Genomic DNA, 11,809 nt, shown 5'->3' on the forward strand with positions numbered 1-11,809 from the left:
CTGTGGACAGCCTTATCTTGACACTTTTTATCATGTGACCATTACCGATTGACTGACTTCATCTTATCTCCTGGGTGATGCCCTGTATTATGGACATTAGCACTTCATCCAGGTTTCTCAACAGCAGACCCTATCTACATCATGATATTTCACTGCTTTTGATTGAATTACTACCAGTGGAATTTTCTCTGAGATTCAACTGATCAGCTACCAAAGCTGTCTGAAAAGTGGCAGAGATCCCAGTTACATGTTTATTCAGAAATTCTATCTTCTGCTGACATTATGGCAGCCATTTAGGAAAATTTCCAAAGGCTAAGCAGCTACAATCAATTAAATGGGATGATCCAGCATCAAGTAATAGGGATCCCGGCTTCCATGGTGGGATTTCAATCCATGCTCCTAACCTGGGACTCTACATTACTAGTCCAGTTATATTACTACTATGCCACCACTTCCTCTCTACGTCCTGCTTGATGTTTAACTTTTGATTGTTGCTGGAGCTATATTCATTCAGATAAATGGTGAGTTTTCAATCACACTCCTGACTTGTGCCCATGGATTGTGGACAGGCTTTGGGGGAAAAGGAGGTGAGTTACCCACTGCAGGATTCCGATTGTCTGATCTATTCTTGTAGCCACAGTATTTATATGATTAGCCTGGTTCAGTTTTTGGTCACTGGTAAACCCAGGTCATTGAAGTGGGTGTTTCAGTTGTAGTAATGCCATGGAATGCCTTTGTCACTTCTGACTGAAGGTTGATGCAAATACTTGTTTTCCACTGATGTGCCGGGCTACTCTGTCATTGAGGGGTGATAATATTTGTTTAGAATTGTCTGCCTTTTAGTTGTTTATTTACCCACCAGCTTTGACCTGACCCATTGGTTTTTGGAATTACCTATCTCTATTGATGAACCGTAGCTGTCTCATGTAACTCCTGGCAATATAAATTTACTTCGTTATTTCAAAAATTGAAGTACGTCATCTGACAACTTTTGTTTAGAAGGAGGTCATTCAATCTATCGTATTTGTACTGGCTCCTGAAACAGCTACCCACCTATTTCCATTCTCCAGCCTCATCTTCATAACCGTCTAAATTTATCGCTTTCAAATATCTATCCAGCTCACTTTTCAAACCTCCTATGGAATCTGCCTCCCCCATTTTCTCAGGTAGAGCATTTGACATTTTAACAACCCTCTGAGTAAAGAGCTTCTCCTCATCTCATTCCTAGCTCTCTTACTGACAATCTTGAAATTATGACTCCTAGTTACAGACATACCAACTGCTGGAGACAAAATATCCTTCGTTACCCTGTTAAAATCATTCATAATTTTGAACACCACAGTAAAGTCACCTCTTAATTTTCTCTGCTCCAAGGAGAAAAAGCCCAATTTCTTGAATCTTTCTTTGCATTTAAAACTTCTTTTTCATGGTATCTTTCTGGTTAATCTCCTTTGAACTCTCTCCAGGCTTTTGACATCCTTCTTTAAATAAGGTAACCAGAACCCAACACAATACTCCAAATGTGGTCAGACCAATGATTTGTAGAGGCGGAGCATCACTTCTTTGCTTTTATACCCTATGATTCTATTTATAAACCTAAGGATTCCTATAAGTCTGCCTATAACTGCTTCAACTTGCCTGGCCACCTTCAGAGAATTATGCACTTAAACCCTAAGGTCCCTCTGCTCTTGTACTCCCCTCAAACTTCACCATTGAGCCTGTTGTGCCTCAGTTATTGCAGGGCAGTTCTTCTACCAAATTGCAATACCTCACATTTCTCTAAATTGAATCTTATCTGCCAGGTTTCTGCCCATTTGGAAAATTGTCAATGTCTTCTGAAGTCGCTCAACACCAACCATAATTCACTACTCTCCCTAGCCTAAGATCATCTGCACATTAAGCGATTTAGCCCTCAACACCCATCTCCAAATCATTTTATGTAAATCAAAAAAAAGCAAGGGTCTCAATAATGATCCCTGGGAAACATCATTTTCAACTCATATCCAATCTGAGAAAAGTCCATCTATACCTACCCTCAACTTCTAATCCGTGCTGCGAAGGACCCATCATTCCCAAACATTTCTAATTTGCTAGCCAACCTGCCATGTGACACCTGGATGAAATGTTTTCCGAAAGTCCAGATATACAATATCCACAGCATTACCCTTATCCACCGTAGGAGCAAATTACTGCAGATGCTGAAATCTGTACTGAAAATAACAAATGCTGGAGATCACAGTCATTCAGGCAGCATCCATGGAGAGAAAGCAAGCTAACGTTTCGAGTCTCGATGACTCTTCATCAGAACTGGTTGCAGACAAGAAACAAAGGGTAGGAATAAATGGGTCTTTTTCTGAGTTCAGCCAGTGCTTAGTGCGGTACCACAGGGATCAGTGCATGGACCTCAGCTAATCACAAATTAATCATTTTCATGGGGGAATTAAATGTAATTTTTCCAAGTTTTCAGACACACAAAGCTCCATGGGAGGGTGAACTGTGAGGAGGATGCAGAGATACTTCATTATAATTTGGACAAATGAGCATAATTTGTAATCTGGTAGCAAAAACAGGAAGGCAGATTATTCTCTGAATGGTGATAGATTGGGATAGAGTGAGGTGCAATGAGACCTAGGTATCCTTGTACACAGATCCCTAAAACTAAGTATGCAGGTACAAGAGGCAGTGAAGAAGAAAATGGTACATTGGCCTTCATAGTGAGAGGATTTGAATACAGGGGCAGGGCTGCCTTGCTGCAATCGGACAGGGCCTTGGTAAGACTACACCTGGAGTATTGTGTGCAGGCTTGGCCTCCTTATCTGAAGAACAGTGGTTATTCTGGTGGTTATCTGAGATCACAATGGAAGGGCGCTCATTAATGAAACAGCAGAAGATGGGTGGGTTTAGGACAGTCCTGTGAGGAACTCCTGTGGAGATATCCTGGAGCTGAGATGACTCACATTCAATAACCACAATCATCTTCTTTTTGGCTAGGTTAAGATTTCAGCCTCCCTCACTACCGACCTCAGAACACTTTCACCACGTCTGACAGTGTCTTGAAAGGAATCACCACCTTCTCAGCATATCACAGCATGAGCATTAAATGCTGTGACTCCCATATCCCAGGGGTGAATTCTTAAAAAAAGACTACAAAGTAGTTAATTACGTACAAATTTTTTTAAAAGAAGTTTGCAAATATTTTTAAGACTTGCTGCTGAATTATGATGCTAACCTGTAGCATTGACTGACCCTTTGAATTTATTTTTAGAATTTTTCCGAGCATGTGCAGTGCACTGCCAGGGGTGGTTGTAGAGGCAATTACAATAAGGACATTTAGGATGCTTTTAGATAAACACATGAATATGCAAGGGATGGAGGGATATGGGTCAAGGCTAGGCAGAAGGGATTAGTTTAATTTGGTGTCATGTTCGGCACAATATTGTGGGCCGAAGGGCCCATTCCTGTGCTGTACAGTTCTATTTTCTATGTTGGTGTCTCTAGCTAGCCTGGCATTTATCACCCCGCCTAATTGCCCAGAGGGCAGTGAAGACTAGACAACATTACAGTGGGTCTGGAGTCACACATAGGGCAGACTAGGTAAGGATGGCAGTTTCCTTCCCTGAAGGATATGAGTGAACCAGATGGGTTTTTCCCTAAAATCATCTTTAGACGCTTAATTTCGGATTGCTGTTGAACTCAAATTCTACGACCTGTCATGGCAGGATTCGAACCAGGGTCACTGGAACGTTACCTGGGTCGCTGGATTAAAAGTCTCATGTTAATATCAGGACGTTATTTCTTCCCCTTGAATGAACTATTGTTTGCAGAAAGAAGAGCAGCAGTTTTAAAGATTTTTTCAACAGGTGTAGGCGTTGCTGGCTGGGCATTTGTAAAATTAATTTAGAAATTTGTGTTTTGGAGGATCAATTAATTGAAACAGGGATGTCCAAACCCAGCAACAACCTGAACTTTGAAAACATGAGTTTATAAGGTAACTGGAATCTGTCAAGTATTTACTTCAGTAAGTCTTGTTTGATTGAATATTTGACTGTGAACTGTTCTGAAATGTAATTCCTGTTCCAGGTGCTTTTGCAAGATCCAAATAAAATATGAAGTAGGTGTAATGCAGTTGCAACTCAATGCAAGGAATCATTAAGTGATGTGCTATTCAACCAAAACAGGACAGACAGCAAAAAAAACTTTCCATAGTGGGCTCCACTATCTTGAAAGGTAGTAAAAAAAAAGAAAGACTTGCATTTGTATAGCAATTTTGATGAGCTCAGGATGTTCCAAAGCACTTTACAGCCTATTAAGTATTTTATATAATCACTGGTTCAAGGCAGATATCATGACATCTAATTTGTGTCAGGCAATGTCCCACAAACAGCAATGTGATAAACAATCAGTTAACCTGTTGTCCAGTCACTGGACACAAAACATTAAGTCTGCTTCCTCTCCAAAGATGCTGATAGGCATGCTGAGCTTTCCAGCAATTTCTATTTTATTTCTGATTTCCAGCATCTGCAGTTCTTTTTTTTAGTTAATCTATTTTGGTGGCTTTGAGATAATAACTGACCATGATACCACTAAGAACTCCCTGTTGGGTTTACCATTTTTATGACATGAGAATACAACAGTGAATATCTCCTTACAAGTGCACATGTGCAATGTTTTAGAAGGTGGTTATGTTTTAAACTGTCTGTTTTACTTGAAGGCACTAGTTCTTCTCAATAATAGACCTATATGACCTGGTTACTGTGGGAATGGGCCCAGATCAAGATGGTGGCACCAGCGCGGGTAGGTAGTGTTGGGATCCTGAGTCCATCCACTCCAGGCAGGCAGCATCCTTTTCTCTCTCTCCTTTTTGTCTTTTTTTCTTTTCCTTTTCTTTCTTCATCTTCGAGGCCAGAGCAGTGTCAGCGGGGCAGGGGCTGCAGTATTGGAGACATTGATTGGGACCCTGGCAGCAGTAGGCCCGGAGCCTGGACTCTTGGTGGCAGTACTTGGAGCTTGGACTCCTGGCAGCGATAGGCCTGGAGTGGGGACTCTTGGTGGTGTTGGCGAGGCAACAGCAGCAGCGGAGCTGGGGTCTCTCGGATCATTGACGACGCTGTTGCTATTCCTGGAGTGGGGTCTCCTTGAGGCCCAGAACACCTTGCAGAGACCTTGCAAAAGCCCTGGGGGCATGCTTGAGACCCAATTTGAACAGAAGATGAACTCAGATTTAAGTGATTTCTTTTTATTCTTTTTGTTACACAAAATGGCGCTGGATTGTAGGAGCAAAACACTTTCACTGTATCTTCCTAGATATATGTGAAAATAAAATCATTCATTCATTTAGATTATGCTCCACTGAAAACCAAGTACCAGATTTCCCCAATTAACTCTCCTGGCTTTATACAAACGTACTGAGATCCTGGATTTAGAGAGACAGAGAATCTCAAAGAGATAGGGAAAAAGCAATTGTGAATAGTAGTGGGAAAAGGTTTCTCTGTTAGCTACCACATAGAATGCAGATTGGAACAACTCCTCTGGTTGAAGATATAGAACCTGTGCAAATGTAAGGACACTAGAAGATTCACATCCTGGTCATGAGAAAGAGTCACTGGAGTGCACTTTGCTGTTGGAAGTCACTTTGACGATTCTCCGAATACTGAGGAAGTTGACTTTTGATAGACATTGGATACTATGATGCAGTGAAACAGGGAGAAGCAAGCCTGTGTGAAGCTGAAAAGAACTTCAGACTGGCTTCTGTATAGGCTGCAATGCTACTGAGAATGTACTGTGTAGGATTTTTGGACATTAGGATATTAAGGGCATATCTTTTCGATAATTTAGCGTACTTGTTGTTTACTATGTAATATTTAGCTGATTGTTGATCTCGGTTTGTTGCAGTAAAATTATTAAAACATGAATATTCATTCAATATTGCGTCAATCATTTGATATTCAAATCTCTTTTCAAAACCAGCTGTCTTCAGAGGGATTGTAATAGTGCAGCTATCATCCTGTACAATGTATAGAATTGAACTTAATAGTCAATAGATTGTATTTCCTTCCTCTTTTTTTTCCAAGTACATACCTTATCATTTTTACCCTGTCAGCACATGCAAGTCCTGTCTTCTCAACTCACTTGGCCAACATTCCAGGGGAAGGCAAAGAAACCACTTCAAAGGCACAGTGAAACTTTCCTTGAAGCATGGCAGCATTGACATTAATGACTGACAGGAATTTGCTGCCATACTTTTAAAAGGGTGATCATTTAAAGCTGCATCGCACATTGAGTCACAGCAACATCTTAATGATGAGGCAGATCGATGGCAGTTAGGGAAAGAAAAAGGAAGCAGATTCTGAACTCTGGATTCCACAACCTCATGAGACATCTTGTCTATATGCCTGAAGATCTGTGCACTGAGACATCAGCTGTTATGTCCCACAGAGAGGAGCTCACATCTCTGAGTAAATCTTACCCTCAAATCAATGATCAGATATATATTTCTATTTGTATTAAAGGTTGATTAATTAAACGATTCAAATTTGACAAGTTGTTGTACTATCAGCTTTGTTTTCTTATTCATCCTTGGAAACTGATCATTACTGGCTTGGCTAATGTTTATCATTCATTTATTTTTGCTGTCCCTGCCGAACTGCCACTGTGAAAGTGACGGTCAGTTACCTTCTCGAACCATTACAATCCACGTGGCATAGGTACTGTTAGAAAAGAAATTCCAGCATTTTGACCTAGTCACAGTGAAGGAGTGATGAGCCAAAAACTGCTGGACAAACTCAGGGCTGACCACATCTGAAGGGAGAAAAACGGGTTAATGTTTCGAGTCTGATGATCTGATGAGGATGACATGGTGGCTCAGTTGTTCGCACTGCTGCCTCACAGTACCAGTGACATGGGTTCAATTCCACCCACTGTATGGAGTTTGCACATTCTCCTCATGTCTGTGTGAGTTTCTTTCGGGTGCTCTGGTTTCCTCCCATAGTCCAAAGATGTGTAGGTTAGGTGGATTGGCCATTCTAAATTTCCCAGTGTCCAGGGATGTGCAGGCTGGGTGTGTTAGCCATGGGAAATGTAGGGTTACAGAGATAGGGTAGAGGGGTGAGTCTGGGTGGGATGCTCTTTGGAGGGTTAGTCTGGACTCGACAGGCTGAATGGCCTGCATCCACACTGTAGAGATTCTATGATCCTTTCTCAGAACTGGCAATGGTGATATTGTTCCAATTTGAGATAAAGTGCAGCTTGGAGAGGAACTTGCTGGTGTCTGTGATCCCATATACCCATTACTCTTGGCCTTCTAATGGTAGAGGTCAGTGTTCTGGGAGGTGCAGGCATAGGAGCCTTGTTGAGTTTCTACATCTTATGGGATGGTGAGCACTGCTGCTATTAAGTGTTGGTGGTGGTGGTAGCTGTGAATATTGAAGGTGGCTTCTTGTATGTTGTTTGAGCAACATCCATCCAGGTAGACATGATGTGGAGATGCCAGTGTTGGATTGGGGTAGACAAAGTCAGAAATCACACAACACCAGGTTATAGTCCAATAGGTTTATTTGAAAACACAATCTTTCGTAGCCCCTTTGTCAGGTGAAGTGAGAAAGAAGCACACAAAACACAGAATTTATAAGTAAAAGATCAAAGGGTCACATACCTGATGAGGATGTGTTAAACAAACCTAAGAAGCTGACAAATCTTTAATCAGTTAGAAGGTTTTAATTGATTAATATGTAAATGTAAATCCTGAATTTCTTTCAAGTCACTGCCCTGAGAGCAGTAAAGATTTCATCAGTATAAAGAATAGATGACATTTTAGGCATGAAGCCTTGTTTAGAATCTATTTGTGTTTTGGTTTTGAGTCCAATGCTGTATTCTGTGTGCTTCTTTCTCACTTCACCTGACGAAGGAGCTACGTTCCGAAAGCTTGTGTTTTCAAATAAACCTGTTGGAGTATTGCCTAGTGTCTCGTGTGATTTCTGACCTTGTCCATGCAGCTAAATATGGGTGTGAGAAAATAATGCTGATTACAAACATTTCGACAAGATGCTGATAAATAGGTAAACAGGTGTAATGTAAATAGTTATTTCATAGCCCAGAACTTGATTACAGCTGAAAAGGACATAGTTTATCAAAGCCTTTTAAGTTGCACTTAACAAGACATTTCACATGGATACAAATTCAATGGGAAACCGGCATTTATACTGTATTTAAAGAGAGAGCTGATTGGTTGACAAGTTGACTCTGAGTGGTAGAGGTGTTGTCTATAGTTCCATGTGCTATGAAAGTGATCTCTTGGCAAACTCATAAATAAACCCAAGCCGTGCAAACTTGATGTTGAAATAGGGCACATCAAAGCCATCTGCAGAGTAATGATTATCCAGATAATTTCTTGTAGTAAATTGTACAAAATCATGGAATGTCTTATGATAGTCATGCTACATCCTGAAAATGATCTCAGATTAACCCAGAAATCTGAAGTATCTGAAATGTTTCAGTGACAGGTGAGCCTTTCTGTTTAGTGCTGCTATTATGCAGCAGCAACATCAATGATGGTCGCTCTTGGCCTTTCATATGAATGAGTAATGTGGTATATGAATTTCTGTGCCAATGTGATGCCAGGTATGTTGGCTATGAGTCACAAAAACAGGTGGATCGCGTCGAACAACACACTCTTCGGCTGTTTGCACGTGCAAGATGCTGACCGTACTCAGGTAGCCTGTGGCTGCAAATCTTACAACCCAGTGATTCTGCAGTTGGACAATAGGATACTTCCTAAATTGGTTGTCAGTGCAAATCCTCACACTTTCATGTAATGTAATGAAGCTACATACATTAGTACAGAGGGCCCTGTTCTTTGCAGACAGAAAGAACATGGATGTACACTGCTCCTGTTTCAACTCAACAAAATAGGTGACAGCCATTTGTTGATCCATTACTCAGGGCAGTTCTCCGATCAATCCTGATTTAAAATCTGCACAGAGCCTTGATTTTAATTGTCAATCAGTTTTAATGGTGCATTCTCCAATGGCAACCCGTCTACCTATCAGAGTCTATTTGCAAACCCATCAGCACTCTAAAAGGAGACAAGAAGTTGAAAGTTTTAGTCTTACTCTCATCAGAACTAGGATGTAAGAAACAGATGTGAAAAAAGATAATGCATGTGATCAGTGTTCCTTTTTCCTAGTCTGCTTCTTGTTTTTTGGTTCTTACAAGTGCAAGACAAAAGGCTTCAACTTCTTGTATTCTTTTAAGAATGTTTACATTTCCCTGCAAACAAGCAATTAATAAGCACTCTCCTCTAATCCAGAATGGCATAACCAGATGTGAATAGTGATGGACAATTAAAAAACTCAATGGAAGGGAGGCTGTACAAATACTCCCATCCTCAGTGATGGGAAAGCCCAACATATCAGTGCAATAAAAAAGGGCTGAAGTATAGTAACAATCTACAGCCAGTAGATGATACTACTCAGCCTCCTCCAGATGACCCCATTATGACAGAGGCCAGTCTTTTGTTAATGTGTTATATCAGAAAAATTCTAAAGCACTCAATACTGCAGAAGTTGTGGCCCCAACAACATTCAAGTAATATTGCTAAAGACTTGTGCTCAAGAACTTGCCATGCCCTTCGCCAAGCTGTTCCATTACAGTTACAACACTGGCATCTACCTGACAATTTGGAAAATTGCCCTGGTATGTCCTGTACATAAAAAGCAGGAAAGATCCATCTCAGTCAATTCCTATCCCATCAGCCTGTCTCGATCATCAGTAAAGTGATGTAGGTGTTATCAACAGTACTGTCAAGCAACACTTGCTTAACAATAAACTGCTCAATGACACTCGCCACCAGGGCCACTCAGCTTCTGACCTCATTACTTTTGGCTCAAATGTGGACAGAAGAGCTGAATTCCAGAGGTGAGGTAAGAGTTACAGCTTTTGACACCAAGGCCACATTTGACCGAGTGTGGCATCAAGGAGCCTGTGCACAACTGGATTCAATGGGAATTGAGGTTTGGGGGGAGGGGTGGTGGTGGTGGGAGTGGGGGTGGTGGTGGAACTTGCTGATTGGAGTCATACCTGACATATAGGAAGATGGTTGTGGTTGTTGGAGGTCAATCATCTCAGCTCCAGGACATCTCTGCAGGAGTTCCTCAAGGTAGTGTCCTAGGCCCAACCATTTTCAGCTGCTTCATCAATGACCTTCCCTCCATCATAAGGTCAGAAGTGGCGATGTTCCATGATGATTGCACAATGTTCAGCACCATACATGACTTCACAGATAATGATATAATCAATGCCCAAATGCAGTAACACCTGGAAAATATCCAGGCTTAATCTGGCAAAAGGCAAGTAACATTCATGCTGTACCAGTACCAGGTAATGACCATCTCCATCAACAGAGAATCTGACCATTGCCTTGCCAATAAATAGTATTGCCATTGCTGAATTGCTCTTGTCAACATCCTAGGGGTTATCATTGACGCAAAACTGAACTGAATTAGCCACATAAATGCTATGGTAATAAGAGCAGGTCAGAGGCTAGGAATTCTGAAGTGAATAACTTACCTGCTAGTTTCTCAAAGCCTGTCCACTGTCTGCAAGGCACAAGTCAGCAGTGTGATGGAATACTTCCTATTTGCCTGGATGAGTGCAGCTTCAACGACACACAAGAACTTTGACCATCGTCCAGGACAAAGCAGCCTGCTTGATCGGCACTACATCGACAAACATTCACTGCCTTCCCCGTAGAAAAAAAATAACAATTGTGAATTTATGTTCTTGCAAAATGTTCTGATGAGGGCAAGATGCAAAGTTTTATGAAATGTATCATTCTTCAGCAATACTCAAGTTATATTTGTAATGCAAAACTCAGGAAACTCAGTTGTTTTCAGAGAAATTAAACTTTTGGCAACTTTGGCACCATCATCATTTACACACTGAGTGAGTCACCTAAGTATTTGCTTTTCTCCAGCAGGAAGGAGCTTGCTTAAATTATCTAGTGTACGGTGAAGCATTATGATTTAATAACATTACTATGCATAACAGTGGATGAGAAATTTGTAGCTTTCAGTTTGCTCGGATGAACAAGATAGTCTGTCAAATGTATTCACCAGGTAGCATTCCTTGTAATGACACATTTAATTTTACTTAGACCTCTGAAAATATGTGTCTTGGGAAGAAGTGAAGCTATTGTCCTGTAATTCTTATGTTATTTTTATGATCAATTCCCCTTCCGTATTTCTGTCCAATCCACCCGAATTCTCCAGCAAAATAGAAAAAGGAATGCTGACAGCATGCCAGGAGAGTTAAATCAGAAATTGAATTAGATTTTTGTTCAATGACCCAAAGTATTGCTCTTTTCAAAATTTCTAGATGTATAGGATCCTGCAACTAGCATAGTGCTTCTCTGGCTTTTTTCAAATCTGACCCCTTTTTAACGCATCTTCAGGCACCAACAAAAATCAAAACAGCAATAAACAACATGCTATCATTGAGTACATAATTATTAAAGTTTGTGGTATTTTGTTAGATTTATAATAAATGGATCATGTGAATATTAAAATCAAAGTATTTTGTAAAAATGTTATTTTATGTACTTACCAACAAATAATTTAATCTGAGCTGCTTCAGGTTATAGTCCTTGGCCTTGCTTTTTTTTTTAACATTTGCAATCAAAATCACTGATCTATAGCAATACCACACCAGTGTTTCCTAAAATCCATCCTGGCATAATTGATCTAATGTCAGATGAGTCAAATATACTTTTAATTTTCTGTGGAAGATTTCAATCCCTCACCCCTCTGCATGCACA

At 40.6% G+C, this 11,809-nt stretch overlaps 1 protein-coding gene across 1 annotated transcript in view; it reads left to right on the forward strand.

The window, feature by feature from the left end:
• The window catches only part of LOC109923704 (AT-rich interactive domain-containing protein 3A-like), a 148,297-nt gene extending 142,089 nt beyond the window's left edge, over nucleotides 1-6,208 (forward strand). The window contains exon 3 of the mRNA XM_048604565.1: nucleotides 6,101-6,208. Coding sequence (XP_048460522.1) covers nucleotides 6,101-6,208 — 108 coding nt within the window. The remainder of the gene's footprint in view (nucleotides 1-6,100) is intronic.
• Nucleotides 6,209-11,809: the final 5,601 nt, after the last annotated feature.

The sequence above is a fragment of the Rhincodon typus genome, chromosome 1 (assembly GCF_021869965.1).
Source record: "Rhincodon typus isolate 14 chromosome 1, sRhiTyp1.1, whole genome shotgun sequence".
NCBI classification, from domain to species: domain Eukaryota; kingdom Metazoa; phylum Chordata; class Chondrichthyes; order Orectolobiformes; family Rhincodontidae; genus Rhincodon; species Rhincodon typus.